Genomic DNA, 23,892 nt, shown 5'->3' on the forward strand with positions numbered 1-23,892 from the left:
GCAGATACTGCATTATTTACAAATTGAAGTTTTGAGGCAACTCAGAGTGCAGCAAGTCTATTGGTGCCATTTTCCCAACAGCCCGGGCTCACTCTGTGTCTCTGTGTCACACTTTAATAATTCTCACAATATTTCAAACTTTATCTGTTATGGTGATCTATGATTGATCAGTGATCTTTGACATTACTTTTGTAATTGTTTTGGGGCACCACGAACCACACCCACATAAGATGGCGAACTTAATCAATAAATGTTTTAAGAGTTCGACTGCTCTACCAACCAGGCATTCCACCATCTCTCTTCCTCTCCTCAGCCTCTCTATTCCTTGAGACAAAAAAATATTGAATTTGAGACAATTAATAACCCTATAATGGCCTATAAGTGTTCAAGTGAAAGGAAGAGTTACACATCTCTTGCTTCAAATCAAAAGCTAGAAATGATTAAGCTTAGTGAGGAAAGCATGTTGAAAGCCAAGATAGGCTGAAAGCCAGGCCTCTTGTGCCAAACAGTAGTCAAGTTGTGAATGCAAAGGAAAAGTTCTTGAAGGAAATTAAAAATGCTACTCCAGTCAACACACAAAGATAAGAAAGCAAAACAGCCTTATTCCTAATGCAGAGAAAGTTTTAGTGGCTGGATAGATGATCAAACCAGCCACAACATTCCCTTAAATGAAAGCCTAATCCACAGCAAGGCCCTACCTCGCTTCAATTTTTCTATGAAGACTAAGAAAGGTAAGAAAGCTGCAGAAAAGTTTGCAGATAGCAGAGACTGCTTCATAGGTTTAAAGAAAGAAGCCATCTCCGTAACATAAAGGTGCAAGGTGAAGCAGCAAGTGCTGATGTACTATCTGCAGCAGGTTATCCAGAAGATCTAGCTATGATCATTGATGAAAGTGGCTACACTAAACAACAGATTTTCAGTGTAGACAAAACAGCCTTCTGTTGGAAGAAGATGCCATCTAGGACTTTCACAGCTAGAGAGAAGTCAGTCACTGGCTTCAAATTTTCAAAGGACAAGCTAACTCTCTTATTAGGGGCTAATGCAGCTGGTTGAAGCCAATGCTCATTTACCATTCTGAAAACACTACAGCCCTTAAGAATTCTTGTAGCTCTGACTTGGGCAGGGCAAAAGCAATATATGTAACCTAAACATTTGTACACCCATAATATTCTAAAATTAAAAAGAAAAGAATTATGCTAAATATACTCTGCCTATGCTCTATAAATAGAATAACAAAGCCTGGATGACAGCACATCTGGTTGACTGAACATTTTAAGTCCACTGTTGCAAAGTACCGCTTAGAAAAAAATACTCCTTTCAAAATATTACTGCTCACTGAAAATGCACCTGGTAACCCAAGAGCCCTGAAGGAGATGGACGAGGAGATTAACGTTGTTTTCATGCTTGCCAATACATCCATTCTGCAGCCCAAGGATCAAGGAGTAATTTTGACTTTCAAGGCTTTTTATTTAAGAAATACATTCTGTAAGGCTATAGCTGCCATAGATAGTGATTCCAGTGATGGATTTCAGCGAAGTAAATTGAAAACTTTCTGGAAAAGATTCACCATTCTCAATGCCATTAAGAACATTCGTGATTCATGGGAGAAGGTCAAAGTATAAACACTAACTGGAGCTTGGAAGAAGTTGATTCCAACTCTCATGTATGACTTTGATGGGTTTAGGATTTCAGGGGCAGATATAACTGCAGATAGGGTGGAAACAGTGAGAAAACTAGAATTTGGAATGGAGGCTGAAGATGTGTCTGAAATTGCTGCAATCTCATGATCAAACCTGGACAAATGAGGAGTTGTTTCTAATGGACATGCAAAGAAAGTGGTTTCTTGAGATGGAATCTGCCCCTGGTGAAGATGCTATAAACATTGTTGAAAGGACAATAAAGGATTTATAACATTATATAAACTTAGTTGAGAAAGAAGCAGCAGGGTTTAAGAGGATTGGCTGTAATTTTGACACAAGTTCTACAAAGGGTAAAATGCCATCAAACAACAGCACACATTATGGAGAATTTGTTCATGAAAGAGTCAGTCAATGTGGCAAACTTAATAGTCTTATTTTAAGAAATTGCCACAACCACTCCAATGTCCAGCAACCATCACCCTAAGTAGCCAGCAGCCATCAACATGGAAGCGAGACCCTCCACCAGCAAAACGATTATTGTTCACTGAAGGCTCAGATGATCCTTAGCAGATTTTAGTGGTAAAGTATTTTTAAATAAAGCTATGTACATGTTTATTTAAATATAACCCTATTGCATACTTAATAGACTACCATATTGTATAAAAATAACTTATTATATGCACTGGTTATTCCAGGTTTTGTGGGCCTGAAGTCATTGCAATTTAAGAGGGAGGCTTTTTAACTAAAAGAACACAAAAATAGATAACTTTTAAAAATTTCATTAAAACATATAGCAGATGAACACATTGATAGGGCCTATCCTAGGGCCTGGGGAGGGACCTATACAAATCTTTTATGGTAATTTTCCCATCTATATCACATATTGAGGTTCTACATAAAGTTTCTATCCAGGGTGAAAAAAAGTTTCCCTGATAAAAAAAGTAAAGGTTCAGAAAATACTAACTTTGATGAAATATCCTATCATGCTCGTGGCAATATTCATCAGGATAGTCAAGGATCTTTCTCAAATACAGACTCATAGTGTCAATAGTAATCCTTTTCCTTCCCACCCCAGAAATACTATCAACAAACAAGTGTGATCACTTTTGTATGTCTTATTCTTGGTATATCCATGAAATTTCTGAGTATATCTGTGTTCATAAATTCTCTATTTAACCAACTATCTAAAATCTTCCAGGAAATAAATTTAAACTCATGAACCTATAACCTTCCTTTTCTTCTGCTCACTAATATAGATTGTTCAGTAATTTTTAAAAAAACATCTCTGAAAGCTTATTCTTTTTTTGCTCCATCACCAACATCATCACCCTGGACAACATTCATATCTCTTTGAAAGGAGTGGATGATGTCAGAAATTATTTGCCTACAATCTCCACTGGCCAGATTAGACATAACTGATGGTATTATTAATACTTTCTACACAGGAAAGACAGATATAGAATGTGGAAATTTCTTCAACACATGCCATCGATTACTAAAAAAATGTAAATAATGTGGTTTCAGACTCTATAACTCAAAACTCAATTTGAGCAGTAACTCCTCTTAAAGGTAATACATTCGTAAATTCTGTAATGAGGAAAAATGAGACTCGAGTTCTTCCTGACAACCCTGGGTGAAAACGCTCTAGCCAGCTATGAATAGCACTGTAGCCTGGGTACTATAACCCTGTCTCATTCACAGACTCCTTGCACTAACCCCATATATCTTAGCCTCAGTAGCACAGAGGAAATCTTGGTCTGCTTGAAGAAGTAAGACAGTTTTAATAAATCACAGTCTTACAATAATAAACACAGGAAATCTCTGGAAAATTGAACATCCAGTTTTTTTTCTACCCAATACCCTGTCTTGGCTGCCAAAGCTAAAATGGACTGACACCATACTCACAAAACTTCTTAAGCCCAGAAGTCTTGAAACTAATTTGGTCTGGTGTATAATTTCCTGTATGTCCTTACTCAACATTACCTTTGTGTACTAAGGACCCTCTGCACTGCCCTCTATCAGATGGAATGCCCATGCTTCTCAAGAGTGACCAAAGCAAGGAGCCTACCACCCATACCCCCTTATTGTAAATGAAGGCAAGACATTTTAATCATGATCCACTAATATGTACAGATATTCATTTACAAATTATAAAATAGACTCAACCTACCCAAATGGATTTGTCAGTTATAAACCGAGAGACCAATGTTCCAGACAGAGAAACAAAAGTCATTTCATTCAATAACATTTCCCAGTTTCCTAAGATAAACATAACAAATATGTGTTAGTTATTCTTTGTTCAGGTCAATGCCTTTTGTGACCACTCTCCTGGTCTTCCCATGTCAAAACAATCATGTTCCCAACATCATTCTGAAGTAAGGGCAAGAAGTCTCAAAGCTCCCAGTATAATTTTCTTTCCAGTCAACTGTACTGCCTCTCATATATCATGCCTTTGTGTTGGATAATAACACTGTCAGCATTGTTATTTCCCATGCATGAGAGCGAAGTGATTTTTAAAATACCCTATCTAATTGTAGACATTGTATACTGACTATACACGGAGTTTCCCTTCTATACTTGCACTTCTTTCTGTAACTCTACCCACAGTGGATAGGTGCACCAACAAGAAGAAAAGGTAGGCCTTAGTTGCTTGAGGGAGACTAACTCACGGGAAATTAGACACTGGCAATAAAGAAGAGCTGTGGCAAAAAGCGTTTTATTACCATGACAAGCAATGCCATCACTGCCAGTTGGTGACTGGGCCATCATGTGGATCTGGAGATCTTTGTTTTAGTAAATAGTGCACAAAACAGAACTTTAAAAGGTTGAACACAGTGTTTGTTCAATGACAAATTGCTTAATATATTCTGGTTACTAGGTTCTATTTTATAAATCATTTACAGATATTTATTTGATTTTAAAACCCCTTTGGATGAGTTTTAATTTTGTTATTTATTTTATTCCAGTTATCTATTCCAACTTCACAATTGCCTTATTAGTTCTATATTATAGCTATTATTAGCAACTTCTTGTTATTCACTTTTTGAGTCCAACAAAGAATTCAATACAGTTTTAATAGTGATACAATAAAAGCAATGAATGGTCAAATGAATAAATGGAAACTATCCAAGGCATAGAGAAATAAAAATACTTTGCCAAATCATATTATAAATGAGTAAGAGTCAGGTCCCAGATTTTCTACTGCTCTATCAGAAAGTACAAATTAAACAACAGATAGGAAAGGTCACTAAAAGTTCAGGAAGCATGCAACCTAGAGGACATTGGGGGAAAATGACTATATTTGGGCTATTAAGAAATACATTTCTTACTGTATACTATAAGCAGAATTCAATAAAAGATCCATCCATCTTGACTAATAATACTTTTTAAGTTTATCAGCAGATCCCACATTACAGCAGTACAGGTCTGGAGTAAGTAGTGTAAGTACTATAAAGTTAGTAGCATGAATTTGCTTCAACATGTTGATATGTCAAAGAGTACATAGCTACAACCTATAAGATTTTACAATTCAAATTTGAATTTGTCTAAGAAATTTATAAAATAAATGGCATTCTTCAAAAGACTATCCTATATATTAATAATAAAGATATTTAAAATTCAAAGATGGCACAAAACTATTATTCTATGAAGTTATAAACCCATTCAACCTTTAATTCTATAAATTGAATACTCAAGATAAACATATTTGGATAAAATTTTTAAAAGCACAATAAAATGACATGCTTTATGAAATATGCTTTCTGTTTACAGGTACACTCTGTGAAAATATATTTATATTCCTTTTATTTTATCAAATATGGAACAAGAAAAATATTAGCATATATATCTAACTAATGTGTAGGTTTTGAAATATAAAACTTATCCATTATCTAATGTGATTTTGGTGCTATGTTACTTTTAGCATTCAGATTTATCTTTCTAATTCTCTGTGTTTACTACATATTATAATACTTCTAGAGAACTTTCCAGCAATTTAGTCAGGCAATTTTACACCAATGTATATGTACCTAAAAATTAGAAAGTTATTTTATTTTTATTTTTTTAATTATTTTAAAAGCATAATTCTTTATAAATATCAGCAAAACATATGTCTTTTAAAATAATTATTTAACTTTTAAAAGATCTGGTATAATATGTTTCATTTTCAGTGCTTAGTATACAAGGATAATGAATTCTTAAAAAACAAGTGCTACTTGAACATAGTAAAAAACCGGTGAACTAACCAGTCCACATTTAATAACTTAATGCTTTAGATTTTAAACTTGGTCTCGAGTAAAGGATGTGATTCTCCAAGTGGTCCAATTTTATCACTATGGCACACTGGAGGTATTTTAGTTCCATCTAGACTAGTCTCTAGGGCATACTGTGCACCTCCCAGTGTAGATGGCACTTAAGTGGCTTGGTCAGGAGTCATACCAATGAAATGAGTTTACGCTAAAATAATATTGACAATGTTTACCAATGAACTTATTACAGTTATGCAAAAAAGACCATTAAAAAGTCAGACTCAAGTCTTTCTGAGCCCAAATGAACCTCTATTTGGCTTTTAAACAATTATGTACAGACCTTTCAAATGTTGATGCATATAGATAGTTCTAAGAGACCAAACTTTAACATAATTTTAGTCAGATACAAAAGTGGAATTTTAATGTGACCAAATGGATTTGAAAGTTTCTTTCTCTCTCTTCTTTCTCTTTCCTATGAAAGTTTCTTTCAGAGGAAAATATATTAAAATTTGGTACACATGATAAGCTCAATAAAACTGAATAAAAGGTAAGTTTAAGTGTTTCACTTTAATATTTTGTTTTAGTTACTTTTATAAATCTAAGAACAAATAAAACGCAATTTGTTAGTCAAAATGTAATTGATCGAATCAACTATTAACAGTTATCATCCTATTGAAAAGCTCTGCATGCCGAACATAATAAGAATACTTAGAGTTTAATTAGTTTTTGACCTAATGGGGGGAAAAAAGGCAAAAAAAATGAAAAAAATAAGAAAATCTAACTAGTTTAATTGTTTTTAATTGTAAGCTTTTTTTTTTTTTTTGGCTATAGTAATGAAACTACATCTTAGCTAGAGAATAAGTTACTGTTGAATGCTGAGTAATACCAAACAATGTAAGCAACTCATGTTTTTTCCCATTATATTGAAGATTAACCTTAAACAAGTTCAAAGAGAAAAAAGTAATGTCCACCATCCCAACCAAAAAACAATTCATATTTCCATATTCTTTTCTGAGAGAGACAACGGGTGTTTTAAATATTTGTCAATATGCTTTAGGCAATTGCTTCTCCTATGTGTTAAAACAGTAATAATGATGTAATTGTGCAATGGAATAATTTAAAAATATTGCATTTCGAGTCAATCTCTGCCTAAAATCACAGAAATGATTAGCAGCCCCACACACTTGACCAGAGGAACACAGGAATTTACATCATCACTATTTGCAAAGATATGATAACTAATATCCACTATTACGTAAGAAACACTTGTATAGACATAAATCAAATTTACTGCCACATTGTAAAGAGTGCCTAGTATTCAGAATATGTAATTATTTTTATTCGAAAGGAGAAACCTTTGCAAATTTATAGAAACACTTTAATACAGCAACTTAAAACAATGCAGGGTGTTTTATGCTAACAAAAGAGCAATAAAAATATAATTGAGCAATAAAAATATAATTGCCACTTTTCATTTCTGGAGTACATTGACATTTGTTCTGAAAAGAAGTCTTCCTACCATTTATTCTTTCAAAAATAAATAATCATTACCTAAATAATTTAACACATGGAACTGAATTACATGTGCATGCCAGGCATGCCATATAGGTTACAATAGACTCTGAAAAAGTGTCAGTCCAGAATTGATACTTTGATAAGCAGATTATTCTTTAATTATTAGTAAGAAAAAGCATATAATTAGGTTAATTATTAGGATTTTATTTAAAAAAACCCATAACTGTGACGGATTATAAAAATGGTCCCAATGATATTTCCCCTCCCACTTGCTCTTCCAGAATGTCACACCCTAATCAAAAGATGGTATCTGAACCTTCCCTCTGAAACTGGGTGAGCTTTGCAACTGCCTCAACTAACAGATTATGGAAAAGTAATGCTATAAAATTTATAAGGCTTGGTTATATTTAATAAAACATATAGCGCTTTTGCCCACCTCTTGGAAACACTCATCTTTGGAGCTCTGAGCCATCATATTAGATGTCTAAAGCTTCCATGCTATGATAAAGTCCAAATTAGCCCAGGCAGAGAGACCACATGGAAAGGTTGTGTGGACAAAGGAAAAAAGAGAGAGGTCCAGCTAACCCACAGTGTCCCCAGCCACCCAGCTGCAGCTGTTCCAGCTCTGACCACCATATATCTGATGGTTAGTACCTAAGAAACCTCTAGCTAGAGGTGCCCAATTGGGCCATTCCTGAATTCTTGATCCACAGAAACCAAAAGCAAAAACAAATGTTGTTATTGTTTTAAGCCATTAAATTTGGGGATTATTTGTTATGCAGATAATCAGAAGAACCAAGTCAAGTTACTAGCTTTCCAGGATACATGGCAATTGCACATATTTGAATACACACAGGCACACACATTTGTACAAACACCCAAAATATTTTCCACAAGATACATAGTGAAGAAGCATTGGACCTATCAAAGCAATCTAAAGAAACTATGGTTCATGCCATTAAACACTGGGAACAAAATGAGGTAGCAAATGGCGTGTGCTTGTTTTCTATTTTTTTGAAGAGTTACTGTGTTTTCATGTGTGTGGATATAGCTCTCATAGCACAATTTCACCCACATTTAACTTTCAACAACCATCTGAGATCATTTATTAAAGAACTTAGTGTCCTCATTCCTTCTTTGAGACCAAATGTTGAACAAACAGAAATTATTTGACATGTAAGAAATTCAACATGCTCATATAGGTTGAAAAACAAAACAAGCCTAGTATATTTAGGCGTGTTTCTAAAGAAAATATACCATGAAACCTCTTAATATAAGCCATTTTGCAGAGAAGCAGCATTAGTGTGTGCACCTGGATACCAACTCGGGAGAAAAGAAAAGGAGACGGAGGCTTCACCAATGAATACTCTCAGTGATTTCAAGTGGCTAGTTCCTAATGCCGACTAAGAGAATTAAAGAGATTCTCTATCATAAAAATATGTGGAAAACCTACAGTTACTGAGTAGAGCTTTCCTTTATGCCAGTATCTTAGTGTGCAGTAGGAAATAGTGCACAAAGCATAGAATTCAGTATATTAAAGTCAGCTTCCTTTGGAGAGAATTTGATTTATGTCTCCTTCTCCTTTCAGCCTATATTCTCCTCTTCCCCATCTATGTTGGTAAAGAAACTCCTATAATACCAGGAAATAGGAACTGTGGTCTTGGTAAATTTCACCAGGATCTTCTTTGGGGAGCTGATAGGGGCCAACTCATCTGGGCTCTAACGGATGAGCCTCATACTGGAACCCTCCCCAGGTAATAAAGTTTCCCTGACAGTTAACTGTACCTTACAAGCAAATAATTTAGAGGCTCTCTGCCCCCTCTCTTTCTCACTCTTTCTCCCTATCTTTTTACAAACACACACACATATCTCCTTAATAGTACCTCCTCTCTTGTCTCATCCACACACCCACCTTCCTCAAAAACAAAAAACAAAGAAAAACCCAAACTCCCACCACCACCCCCCCCAAAAAAAATGAGAGCCAGGAACTTAGTAGCAGAAGCTACAGCCTCCTGCATCTCATCAACCTAAAACTAAATCTTAAACTTCAACCCAGTAAATGTGTCTTCATTGCCTATAAAGAACTAATTGTATCACACACTAAAAACAGAGTAGGGAAAAGTTTACAAATTCCTTGTTATTACCATGGTGTTTAGGTCATATCTTTAAATTTTAGGATGACTTGTAAATAATTGTTAGTTTTTCTTCAAATGCACATTTCTTTCTACTTTTATAAAGAAAATCTATCTCTAGCCCCTGCTGTGAAGACTTGTGACCAATCTATTCCAACAGTTAAAAATTAATCAGGGAACAAATGTTTATAACTGAGACTTTGCATATGACATAAACACACAATGTTATCACATTTAATGATTCTTATTTTTAAATAAGTGATGTTCACTTTAATCACCTGTGAATGGAAAGGTTTAAAATCAAATGGCTACATTAAAGATGAACATAAAATTCTAGTTAACTTTGTAAAAAACTAATGTGTTTATAATTTAAGTAACTTACTACTAACAGCCACATTCGAAGTTGCAGTAAACTTTATCTATTTTTATAAACATGTTTTCTTTCTGCTGCTATTGTTCGCTCCATCAAAGTAAGGGGCTATCTGGACTCATTTCAAATGTTCTTATATTACATGTTACTCTAAGGAAACCTTTTTCCAGATAAGTTGTAAAGAACATGTACTTTTTAATGGCAGGTATTTTATCATCTCTAGCCATTTAGATTATAGGTGTGGGATCCTGTTTTATATGGCACCCTGCTACTGTGGAACGTTTTTTTTAGCTGGTTGAGTTAGAAAGCCTTTGCCAAACAAAACAGAAGGAGGGAAACTGTAAAAAAGCTTTAAAATGCTAAAAAAAGAAATAAGTGAACAAGCAGCAATCTAAACATAAACTAAAGGACTATTCCCATGACCTATTTTTGAGGGAAAAAATAGAAAAAGATACAAAGAATTAACAGAATACCAATTTAGAGACACATACGTTATCTTTAGAAAAAGTAAAAACTACTTCGGTCAATACATATGTAAGCTGTCGTAATAAAATTCTGTTCCAAATCCCAGAAAATATTTTAAGTATTTTAAGTTAGACAAAGGTGACATTGTAAGATTTTTTTCTAAAATGAGCGAGAATAATATACAATTTCAAAAGAGAAATTAAAATGCTCCTTCCAGATAAGCTCACTGAAATCGAAGAAGGATCTCAACCCAGTATCTTTCTTGGATTCAAGCACACTTCTCTTTTGCAAAACACATGATTTATTTAAACCACTGTTTCTGGTGTTTAAAGTGCATGTAACCAGATGAGTATGAAAGTGAAATATATGTAACATATTCTTTACCATTTGAAGGGTAGGGTATCTTTAATTATTCAGGTTGAGCTCAATCCAATATTTAAACCACACACAAACTTTAATCTTTAGAGAAAGGCTGAGTACCAAAACGAAGGCAGTTAACTTGTGTGGAGCACAGGATCAGCTGGTCAGTTCATCTGTCAGTCAGGTACTAACTTAAATAACACTACTGAGCCCCAGTCAGGAGCCAGCAGTTCTGGACTCTGGGCGTTCACACACACGGACTATTCACGTGCCTCACAATCCCCAACCCTGTCCCACTGCAGGCGTCACTGCTAGGATTTCCAAGGTTCAGAGAGGTTAAGTCACTTTCTCAAGCTCAAGGCAGAATGTAGACAGGAACACAGTTCTAGGAACACTTCTCACCACAGCTGTCCTCAAAAACGAGGTGGGGGAATTCGTTCACTCATTCGATAATTCTTTGAGCCTAGGACAAGTTCGCTAAATCCCAATAGGTTAAGTCCTGGATTCAACTCAGGAACAAGCCCAGAATAAACCATATCATTTTACAATCCCATCACATGTATCTACTTAATGTGAAATCAGGAGGCATTTTCCAGTTACTCACAAAAGGACTGTCTTCCCTTTTCTTTTGTCCATTTTTTCTTTTAACTAGCTGTGTCCATTTTTCCTCTGAACTAGCTGCACAAGGAGAAGGATGGCTTTCTAGAAAACATTCCAGTCTCATCCTTCTAAATGTCACTGGGTGTGTCCTAAATCAGTCTGAGGAATAATCTATCAATCAACTTCCACTATTGTATGATACTAGAATGTGGTCATGAGCACCACATAGGAAGAAGAATACTCTATAGGCAGCTTTATAAAAGTATTGGGAAATAAAAGAATCTCGAAGAGGGCTAGCAACATTTAGTGTCTGAAATATAACTTTGGTTGGTGAGTATTCAAGATCTGTGCTCTTTCCTAACTCTAATTCTAAAGTTATACCAGGCTATCCAAGTTTTCCCCAACAGTAATCAAGTATGTGAAAGGAGAAAAGACTAAATCAAACACAGAGATAACTTCATGAAGACTTAAAGATGATAAAAAGGTCTCACACTCCCATAAAATTAATGGTGGCTAGTGAAATAATAATAGCTAGCATTTTGCAAAATGACAATCTCAAGGAAACGTGTCTAATTTAATCAAGCTATTTGTGTTTTCCTAAGGAAAATATTTGTGGTTTTCATTACACAGGACCAAATACATGAACAAAAGTAAGAGTCAACTGCCCATACCAGAGAATTGAAAGTAATATGTCATTCTTTCTATTCTTTCTGGCTGATTGATTCATTATTTATTTCACAGTTATTTATTGAAAACCTACTTACTATGCACCAAGCACTGGGGATACAGTCAGGAGCACGATAGACCAGGTCACTACCTTCACAACACATATGGTCTAGGTAGCAGATGATCAGAAAATATTTATAATAATAATACATATATAATTATAAACAATAACAATGGATGAAAATATTACTGTTTCTTTTGAGAATAAATAAAAGTAACCCTTTCTGAAAAGGGGCATGTTACTAATACTATTAATCCTATTGTGGCTTCTGCTGCCTCAAATGCATTGCAATTAAAAAGTCTTTAATGTTTAAGCCCTTTTCACATCATCAAGTTACAACTGCAGAGAAATGAAGAAATTGAGATGTATATAAGCAAGCAGAGATAAAGGGCTACATAGATAAAAAAGGAAGGACATGAGAACAGGGAACAAGAGGCAGACTGGTTTAGCAGGAGCTTCAGTAAATTAGGTAAAAGGGTTAAAGCTGAAAAAGCAAAAAGGGGCCACATATAGAATGCCTTGAATACCAGAGCAAAGTTTCCAGGCTTTTTCGATGGGGAGAAAGGAATTATTAAAGAAGTTAGAATGTGACTTTGTCATGGTTGGTACTTATGGAAGATTATTTTAAAAAGCAAACTATAAAGAAAGGAGAAACCGTGTATAGAAATATCATTAAAGGGACTACCACAATAATTAGTTACTGAGTGTCTGAACTGCTAATATATCCATGGGATTGAAAAAAAGAGAGAAGCATAGGCTATACTGAGGAAGAAGACATTTCATGAGTCGGTAACCATTACAGACTGAATGTTTTTATCCCCTCAAAATTTATCTGTTGAATTCCTAATGTGTAATGTGATGGTATTAAGACAGTAAAAGCTTGCTTCCCATATCTACTTTTTATATGAAGATACAATGAGAAGATGGCCATCTGCAAACCAGGAAGTGGGTCCTCACCAGATACCAGATCTGCTGGTGCCTTGACCTTGGACTTCCCTGCCTCAAGAACTGTGAGAAATAAATCTCTGCTGTTTAAGGCACCCAGTCTATGGTATTCTGTTATGATAGCCCTAGCTGACTAAGACAATAATTTGGATACAGAAGAGAGCCCTTTGAGGATTCAAGTCCAAGACTGTAAAGGGAGCATCAGAGCTATTGGCATAAAGCAGGACGGACAATAATGAGTTTGATTTTAACCCATGAGTCTGAGGTACAGGTGGCACATTCAACTGAAGATTATCAGGGAGGGCAGAACTAGAAATATAGATTTATCATTGTCATAGAAGCGACTGTTGATGTTGAAAGGATTGCCAAAGAAGAGAACATGGGCAGAGAAAAGCACTTGCAAACAACATCTTGTGAACCTTAAAATTAACAGTCATAAAACGATATCAGAGATGATAGAAAAAGAGCAATTTGTGAAGTAACTAAATCAAGTGAATAGAGAACAATGAAAACCAATGGAATGAGATAAAGAGTAATCAGAAAAATTAAATGCTGGGGATAGATTGAGGGATCCAACGTCTGAGAACAAGTCCTGGATCAGGAAGGGAAACTGTTTTACTGATTACTAAATACTAATCATGTTTCAAAGACCAGAGTCAAGTCTCAGCAGTGATGACTGCTGCCACAGGCCTGAAAAGCTCCAGATCTTGTCATCTTTCAAGGGAAAATTCCAGATGACTCTCTTTGCCTCATCACTGATATCTTTGATTCCTTATCCCTCTAGCAAATGTAAGTGCTAAAGGAGGCAAAGTAAAGAGAATGTGTATCTACACTTCTCCCTCTTTAATATGGGATTCTGTGGGGAAGGTATCAGACCACTTATTGTCACTTCCTTCCAAACAGACGAAAAGACTAATGCCCTTGGAGATGTTCAGATTACTCAGAAAGTCAGTCATAAAATGGTAAAGGGAGGGCTGGCCAGTAAATTGCTATTTTAGAGCCTTTTCTTTGACTCATTATATTGGACCATATATTCATACAGGTTTAGTATAGAGTTCCAAGTAACTTCTTGGGACTCAACTGATATAAGATATTTCATCAAAGGGTTTTTTTAAAAATCATATCTCAGTGTATGGGCTCATATTTTACAAAAATATGGAAAATTAGCAATTACATCAGGTTAATATCATAATGTATATCAAAGTATTTACTAAATAATTTTTGACAATGTTGAACTAAGGATCTAATTAAGGAATTGTGGATTTATCATACATACCTGTGGTACCCATCTGGAAGACACAAAGCTAGTCACTTCTATTACAGACAAGCCAGTTTGGGAAAGCTGATTGATAAATTCAATTTTTATATCTGTAGGAACTATAACCTATAAAAATGAAAAAATTAATTTTATAAGTAAATTGTACAGGGTTTTTTGAAGCATAAACATAAAATTACTTCCCAAAAAACAAATATTTTTTATGATTTATAAATTCAAGTAGCAATTGAGAACAAATATAATCACATAACATATGAAACCCATGTAAGTTTTTAAAATCTTAAGAAATATTAATACTTAGGCTTAGCATTTGAAATAAACTCTGTAAAACTAATAGAAAACTACCTTTTCATTCTGCAATCCATCTCTAGGTCCAACTTCTACTATTTTAACATATTCAGGGAGTCCAGATAACCGGGATGATTCCTGAAATGCAAAATGCAAGAACAAGAAAACCAGATAATTTTAGATTGCCACATTTGCTTATTTGAAAAGTTAAACAACTACACTTTGTTAAATTCTCACCCCAGAAAGCTAAAAAAGTGCGAAATCAAAACAATGATATAATCCAAATACCCTATTTGTATTATTTGCAACATGAAGTCATTTTTTATTATAACTGAGTGATATTAAGTCTAGATACGATTGAAATTCAAAAGATTAATTTCTAAACTATAACTGTGAAATAGTTGATCTACCCAGGACCTAAACAGCAGATATGCTGGGTAATTTTGCATGTTATAATAAAGTTACCACCTGAACACTGCCCCCTAAAGGATATACCCCTAGTAGGACCTAAACCTCAGTATTCCACTGGCAACAGCCTTTCTCCAACCAAATGTAACAAACACCTTGATCTACTTTTTGCCTGAATCTCAGATGATAAACAGTCTGGATTCTGGAACCTCTGTCCCCAGACTAGATACTATTAATCTAGTTCAGAAGGTACATTTGCCTTGTAAACATGCCTAGTTAGAAGGGTGCTATTTAAAATAGAAAAAATAGGAATAGCCTTTCTAAACTTAATATTGCAATTAAAGTCAGAAGTAGGCTATATCTTTTCAGACTATGCTAGCATAATATCTTGGTACCTCTGAGCCAAGTTAAGTGTGGATAACCCATCATCAAATTCTTTAAATGAATAGTTGATGAAGTCAGTCCAGGTCCAAAGGATCTCTACTTCAAAATTTTTTGTTTTGTCTTTCATTAGGAATGATGAATTCAAGTTGCCCAATTCATAGTCTCATTCTGTCCTTGTAACAGTCATTAGCATACACCAGTAAAGTGGCTATTTTGGAAGCAGAATCCAGTTCACGTCTATGGTACAGAAAAATGCTCAACGGTCATTTTAGGATCCAAAGCTGTTATTGGCTTTATCAGCATTCTATGCTAACTCAGGGAAAGAACCCAGATGGCATCTCTTACAATATTTACAGACCCCTCTACACAGTTTCCATAAAATTAGGCAATTCAATAGGCAAAAAATTAACCTAGAAGGAAAAGAATGGTCATTTCTGCATCTTCTGTTGCACATTGTGATGCAGTTAACTTGGGAGGATGCAGAGCTGAGAGGGGAGCTCTGGAGTTCCTCAGCTTTAGGTTCCATTTTGGATAGCAATCATGACATCATGCCTAGTATACAGAGCGGCTGTAATTTAAATCATGCAACAACAGAAAGGTAGGCATGGGAAAAGCCCACTCCTCTTTCTTATTACCTCCAGTCCTAAGAGGGTAGAAATGAAACAGAAACAAAAACAAAACAAGGCAATCTTAAGCCATGTGGTGTCCTTATCATTGATTGTTTCCTGAAATTGCATCTTCAACAAAAATTAGCTTGAAGCATACATGGAGGAAGAGTACTTCTTTATTAAATGGCAATATATATTTTTAAAAAGTCCATAGTGTTGTTTAAGGTGAAAAAAATACGCTGAGTACCATTAAAGAGCTAGGCACCTTCCTTTGCATCAGTGTGTTGTAGCTGGCATAATTAACAAGAAATCTGAAGAAATTAAACTAATGTTATAGATCATTAACAATTATGACCATTTCAATCAAAGCAGAATATGTGCTCACATGATATTATTTTAGATTCTTGAATCTAATGCTACTATTTAGTCTTTCTAGACAATTTGAGTTAACCGAGTGACAGAAGAAATTCACTAATACCATCAATAAGTAATTATTGAGCACAGTCTATGCATCATGAGTTGTGTTGGGCGCTGGGGATATGCCGAAATATAATAGAACCAGTAGGAAACGGTTCAGTTAGATATAAGAGATAAGAGAAAAGGGAAGGAGAAACATGTGGTGAGGAATATCCGAGAAGAAGCACGTTCTGGTGGAGAGATAATGAGTTTAGTTTTGAATCATTGCATTCTATGTACTTGTAAGACATTTATGTGGATTTGCCCACTAGCCATTGTTTGTGCACATCTAACCTCCTTAGAAAAAGTGAATACAGAGAGAGTAATGTCTAGGAAGAGAATAAAGATCACTAAGAGAGGGCTTTCATATCACACATAGTCAACAAGTATGAAAGGTGACCCACTGGAAGATTAGAAACTGGAGCAGGACCAGGTGACAGATATACTTGCCATCAGTTGCCTTTCAGGAACCGCACTTGGGAAACCGCTGCACTTCGTAAGGGGCGGTAGGCATGCCTGCGCTTGGCTTTAGAGTGAGATATTATTTCTCTTTCCAAGGTTGTTTGCTACACAAACATTCTTGAAAAGATATTTCCAAAGAAAGGCAATCAGTGTCTTGCTAGTAAGACATGGAGACATGCAAGAGACCCATGAAGAATTGTTTCCCAACGCTATTATTACTTCCATTAATATCCAATTATTTTCCTCAAACAAAATTCTTACTCATTATCCAAGATTTAATTTGCCATCTACTCAAAAAAAAAGAGTTTTCTGACCTCCCCAGATAGAATTAAGTAATTTAATTTCTATATTCCCATAGCACTTTGTAGAGACCTATTTTAAAATATACCTGCGAATACTTCTCTACCTATTATCAAAATGTACACATACTAAGCACTTGACTAATGTTTGCTAAATAAATAAACTGATGAATGAATAAGTGAATGAATGAATTCAATATCTAAAATTTAAAATAAAGTTGACCTTTCATTTAGCTACCACATGCTAGCTAATATGATATTATTACAGATATTCAGTATACAAAGTGAACCATTAAAATAAAAATTCCTTCCCATAACTGGCTTACTTTTTAGTGGTACAGGAATCTGGAAGCTAGCGTGGAGTGGGGGCAGAGATGGATGCTTTTCTTACACATTGAACACACAAGACTTAATGAATGATGTGTAAGTTACAGGGAATTGAATTAAAAAAAAAAGTAGTCCACAGAAGTTAGCAACATATTCTTTAAACAGGCCTATAGTCTAAATTTATTTTTATAGCATTAAAAACCCTATGTCACAGAGCTCAGTGTATCCTGTTTAATGTGCAGTATAGTGTATAATATTAGTGAAAAACAAAAGATGCATTATCCAGAGTGAGTGCTTCAAAAAGCTGTTTTGTGGCTGAGGGTATGCCCACATTTGGCATCAGATTTCTAATGGTTCGCTTTCATAGAGCAATAACAAAAGAAACACTATCTTGCATTTATATGTTGCTTTACTTTTCCAAAGAACTTTTCTATCTCGATTTCGTCTGTGAAGCTACCCTGTGAGGTAGGCAGAACTGAGAGATTAAATGACTTCCTAAGTTTACCCATCTAAATTCCCTAGCTCCTGTTCTACTTTTCTTTAGAATAAGATTAAATATATCACCAGCTATTGAGTTTTGGTTGAAAAACATAATAGTGAACCATTCTTTTATGCAAAACATAAGGGATATGCTTTCCTAACATTTTTCAATCATACATAAAATTTAATATTTTGATGAGGATTTTTCTGAAATCTTTAGTGCATGTGTGTGTATGTGTGTGCCTGTGTGTGTAATATATACATTTCCCAGCAATAATAATAGGTGACTTCTATATATACAATCAACCCACCTGATGGTGATAGATATGATTGTTTATTATTCACCGTACAAGTACTGCTTTTTTCCCTAGGAAAATAACACCATCCATAGTAGAAACGTCTAGACAGATTTGTGTATGTTCCATTTACTTCATTTCTTGGGGGGTAATTTTTGTGTAAATAAAGTCTTTATGAATATTAAAATATCCTATTTCATAGAAAGTATTCCCAAGGAGAACAGTTATGATCGCCAAAAAAATATTCCCCTACACAGATGAGAAGTCCAAATTAGGAAATTGTGTGACTTTCTTTTGAAATTAAATTAAACTTTTTAAGGGAGTATTACGGATCAGCTTTTCCAAAAGAATCTATTTTTGTTGTCTCATTTGAAATATGCACATGGTGCATTTTGTGCTAATTTTAAACTCACTACATTCTATTTACTATTTCTTAGATATTAATTTCTCCCTCTTTTTCCTTTTTTTTGGACACAGGCTCTCATTCCATTGCCCAAGCTGAACTGCAGTGGTGTGATCTCACTGAGCTCACTAAAGCCTCCAACTCCTGAGCACAGGTGATCCTCCTGCCTCAGCCTCCCAAACATAATCAGTAATATATACACCACCATCACTGACATAGCAGATATCCACAGGAACCTTGGTCCTCCAGAGCAAACAAAAGATGTTTCTCTCCCTGAGTGTCTCTCTAGAATGAAGGGCTAAATCAACAAAGCTGGTATTTGAAACCTTTCTTCTAGAATATCCATGTGTCAAAGTTGATTCACAGGCGATCTTTGGCAATGTAATAAGAACTTATTTGTAACCAAGTAAAAGTAAATCTGTAATGTACTATTATGTCATCTAAGACTCCATGAACAATATATCTTAATTTACTAAATCAAAAGGTAAAGGAAAGTATCCTCTTTCTTTTTAGCAATTTTTGGACAGCCAGAAGAAAAGTGGAGAGTGCGCAGTGCTTTGTTTCCAACAGCCTTCAGCAAAAGTATTAACAGACATTGAAACAAGCTCTAAAAATGTGAACACCCTCTATGTGGATGTATACTAATATTTGCTCTTGGCACTTGATGAAAAATCAGTGCAGGGTGTCAGTATTAATATATAACATGACTAAATATGAATCCCTTCTAGAAGTACACAAATTTTACGAACACTTTGGTAAATCAAGAGTGGTTACAAAAAAGCATAAGAAAATTAAAAAAGAGGCATCTGGTACACATAAGAGACTGAAATGTAGTAGAATGACAGACAATAAAAGGTCATCTAAAACTATCTATTAAAGTTTTTTTAAAATGAAATTTGTAGCACCTGCACCATATAAGTTCACTTTCCAGTTAAATAAATTTTATTTGTAAAAAATGGTTTAATCAATAAATGCATGCATTTAATATTCATCAGATAATTATTGTTTTAATATAAAAACATAACTATATTCTGAGTAAAACAAGGTACAAAGGATTAAAATAGAGAAATTAAAATAAAGAATATTAAGTAGTTGTGAACCGTTGTGTAATAAAATAATAGGGAAAATGAAATAAAGCACATGTAAGAAAAAACAAAGAAAACAAGAACAGTAATTTTTAATGTAAGAATTTAATAAATCACACTGTAAAAGCATTAAAATAAATTTAAAAGAATTTGAAAAATAAAAACTTCTATGAATTAATAGAGCATGAGATTTTGCATACATAGTTATGTTTCTTTAAATAGTAACTATTATTTAAGTAAATAAAATTACTTATTATTATATTCATGTAACTTAATAATAAAATAAAATTAGCTTTATGAAAAATTAGTCAACATGACCTACAGGTTTTTCATTATTCTCATTATCATTATTGATGTATTAAAGGTTAAAATAGTAATAAAGGTAGTAATAAAAGTGTTAATCAGAGGAAAAGTTTGACTTCAAATATTTTTAAGTATAGAAAATTTCCTTTTCCCAGTGTCTTCACCAAAATATTTTTGATTTCATACTCTGCCTTCTTGCTGATGTCAGTCCCAAAATTTATTTTAGAAACCACCAAAGTTGCTGTTGCTTTCTGCAAACACAAAAGTGTGTGTGTGTATCTGCATATTTGTGTATTTGGAAAAGCTGAATCTTCTAGGATAAAATGTAATATGCCAAATTGTATCGTGGAAATATTTTCTGGGATGATAAATTTCTGAAAATAGTGGTTTATTATAGAAAATGCAACTATTTATATTAAGCTAGTTATGCAAGTAGCCACAAAATTTAACAGAACTATTGGAATGCATAATTTTGTTAGAGTTTTAGAGTTCATACTTCTAAGCTGGTATAGCAGTGCTTTTGCTGGGGAAGCTTGGCTTCATATTTGACTAAGAAGCCATAATTCATTGTTCTATTTAGTTACCTAAATTTTGGTTGTTATTATTATTGACAAAAAGCAATTAAATTGTTTTTACATGACACTTTTGTTATGCCATGTTGGTTGTATAACAATGGCAAGTTGGAAGTCACATCAGAGCTGTGCTATGAATTATCAGCTTTATAATACACTCCGTGAAGCACAATAAGACTATTCAGCCATCCACAAAATCCATTCAGACTTGGAAAAAAAGTTCAGATCTCAATGAAGCTCCTCCATTAAAATATTCCCTTCAGTAATGTTTATTTTCTGATTGGCAAAAATCAGTCAAAATATCTGGGCATTTGCATGATTATAGGCAAAGAACAAAAATTCTCAGAAAATAACAAAACAATATATGGTATCTTATACCTCATAATATGTAAGCAGTTTTTCATATTTGTTAGAGATGAATTGTTGAGTGCTAAGGTGGCAGAACAAGGGGCTGAGAAAAACACTACTATATGCTAGTAAAGTTAGGTGAAATTGATACCCATGGAAATTTGAATTTCTATTATTAATGCACTATAGTGGATGTTGTGATATGCTGCTCAGATACTCCTTATAAGCCTGAGGCATTCCCAGAGGCTGGAGTTTGGCAGCTGATGGCATTTTACTGAGCCCTTTTTCAGGAATCATCCTCAGCTAGAAAAAGTCACTTTACCCAAGGTCCTGCCCCTCCCTTCGATCATTCAATGAGTGGCCCACGTGGGAACATCAAAGCCCTAGGCCCTTTGCCTCAGGGTAGTACAACTAGAAGGGCCACAGAAGCTCCAGGGATCCCTGTGTGATTGACTGAGGCTTTCGTTGTGTCTACATCATAGTTCAATTTTCTTCCTCTGCATAATCACAACTATGTATCCTTCATGTCCCCACAGGTATTAAATCCAAGGGCAACAACTTCCTGCAAGCACCTCTTCATCTAAAATCTGTTTCCTAGGGAACCAGACCTAAGATAATTAGGGCCAGAAGTGAGTGAGCTGAAGAAGTGGTCTCTAAAAGGGGCTTTGGGCGCTAGATCACTTGTTGGCTAATTTTCAGTGAGTTCATATCCTTCAAAGTAGGTGGGATATTGCTACTCCCTGGTAACCTACAGCAATATAATTGTTTAAATAGTCACTGGTTCTCATTCAGGGCAATTCTGCCTCCCAGGGGACATCTGGCAATGTCTGGAGACATTTTTGGTTGTCACAATTGCCAGGCACTACTATCATCTGGTGGGTAAACATCTTACACTGCACAAGACAGGCCTCCAAAACAAAGAATGATCACATCCAAAATCCATTCTAGAGAAAAATGAGCTGGTTCTACCATGAGCTGATGCACATATGTGAAAAAATAATTTAATTCCTCTTCCACACTATCCTCTGTTAAAAGTGGGAATGATAATGACAGTTGGCCCGTAAGTTTACAGTAAAGGTTAAATGAGAATGTGGATATAAAACATTTAGCATGGTGTGTAGTAAAGAGTTAATGATCAATGTTTTTTGCTTGTCTTTCATAAGACTAACTTGAACACATGAAAATTTTTCTAATATTTTGCAAGAAGGGTAGCTTAAAATTATTCCATTCATAATTTTACAATATACCTATTTGTTTAAAATTTGCAATGAAAGGAATCATTGTTGTTAGTGGAGCAGATTATCTTACACAGTTCTTACCACAATCAAAATAATATGTGGAAATTATTCAAGATCGTTCAACAAGGAGCTCAAAACACTTTGGAGACATTATCCCATTCTGGAAGCTGCCAACAATTTTATCCACCTCCAGTGCTGACACCATCAACTCCACCCATCCTGTTCCACTTGGCAATGTCAACCTCAGTTTGAACCTCCGAGGGGCAACAGAGGGGTAGTCACTTCAACATGAGGATAAATGAGGGCTCATATTCAAAACCTGGCTGAATAATGTCATAAATGAACACAGGAGTTACAGCTGTTTACTTGTTAGAAATGTTCTTATGGAAAAAAACTACTTTAAAAGGCAAATTAAATACATTTATAATTCTGATTGGCATCACATGTTCAGAGGCAAGAGTATATATATATATATTTTCTTTAAGAAGCCCTGTATCTTCTTCACAAGCTGGGTTTTAATTTCGTCTTTCATCCCAGGGAGCTTTCTTTTAATTTTAAAGCATAGTCTTTGGGAATAGAAGATCTAAATTTTTTAAAAATGCAGATCTTCCTGCAAAATATGGAGCTGGCAGATGAACAGTTAAGACATTCACATCACAGCATAAGGTTTGAGTTGATCCATACCCTGAAGCAAAAGAGATTTCACGATTCCTTTAAGTAACCTAGTTACTCATTTTGTCATCATTGTTAGGGTACACTAATGATTCTGATTGCCACTATGGTTAATGCAATGGAAAAACCTGTCGACCTCAAAATCTATCAGAATTTTTAGAAACCACACCATTTGGGACATTCAAACTATAAGGGCGATGGAATATACTAAGAACAATCTAAGCAGAAGAGGGAGATTTAGGCAATTTTGAAAAAGCTCTATGCCAACACACATGGCCCCTTTAGGCACCATGCTTAGGGCAGGGGCCCTGCTTGTCCATATCTAAGGGATGTGTTCTGTCTAAAACTGATACTTACTCCATTCCTCTACAACCTGTCCTCCCATAGGTTTCTTCATCTCAGGAAATGGCACATTTTTCTTTTAAACTGCTGAAGCCTACACATGGACTCATCCTTGATCCTCCCTTCTTTTCACATCCTATATCAGGTCTACCAGCAGATCACATGTTCTGTCTTTGAAATAATCATTTCTTACCTGGATTACTGCAAGGACATTATAAGTGATCTCTTCATTTCCACTGGTCTGTTAGGTTCACTGCTGTGTCCCACTCGTAGAACTGAGCCTGGTCTACAGCACATGCTCAGTAAACACTAATGGAATAAATAAGTGGATACGATTCATTCAATCAGTGTTCATAAAAGTGAACTTTTTTATCAGTTAGTCATATAATGGAGGATGTTCATACCCATGTTATGGCTTTGAAAACTAACAAAAATTCACTATATATAGTGCTCCCTGATACTCTGGAGAAGGCACCTAGAATCATTATTTGCAAATAGTTATCCAAGGGAACAACTATTGTGCAAGGGAAACCTTGGATGACACTTGGAATGGGAGCTGCACGTGGTGAGGAAGCTTCAACAAAAGGAAGGGTGACTGAACAGCTGGACCATGGCTTTTCTAAAGGATAGGATGCCCCATGGTC

General features: G+C 34.9%; 1 protein-coding gene across 3 annotated transcripts in view; it reads right to left on the minus strand.

Moving 5' to 3' along the window:
- The window catches only part of HMGCLL1 (3-hydroxymethyl-3-methylglutaryl-CoA lyase-like 1), a 173,760-nt gene that overhangs the window by 122,199 nt on the left and 27,669 nt on the right, over nt 1-23,892 (minus strand). For all 3 annotated transcript variants that reach the window (XM_012648712.1, XM_012648714.1, XM_012648713.1), the window contains exons 2-3: nt 14,623-14,703; nt 14,278-14,385 (exon numbers count right to left, since the gene is read on the minus strand). In XM_012648712.1, the coding sequence (XP_012504166.1) occupies nt 14,278-14,385; nt 14,623-14,703 (189 nt within the window). The remainder of the gene's footprint in view (nt 1-14,277; nt 14,386-14,622; nt 14,704-23,892) is intronic.

The sequence above is a fragment of the Propithecus coquereli genome, unplaced genomic scaffold (assembly GCF_000956105.1).
Source record: "Propithecus coquereli isolate 6110/MARCELLA unplaced genomic scaffold, Pcoq_1.0 Scaffold292, whole genome shotgun sequence".
NCBI classification, from domain to species: Eukaryota; Metazoa; Chordata; class Mammalia; order Primates; family Indriidae; genus Propithecus; species Propithecus coquereli.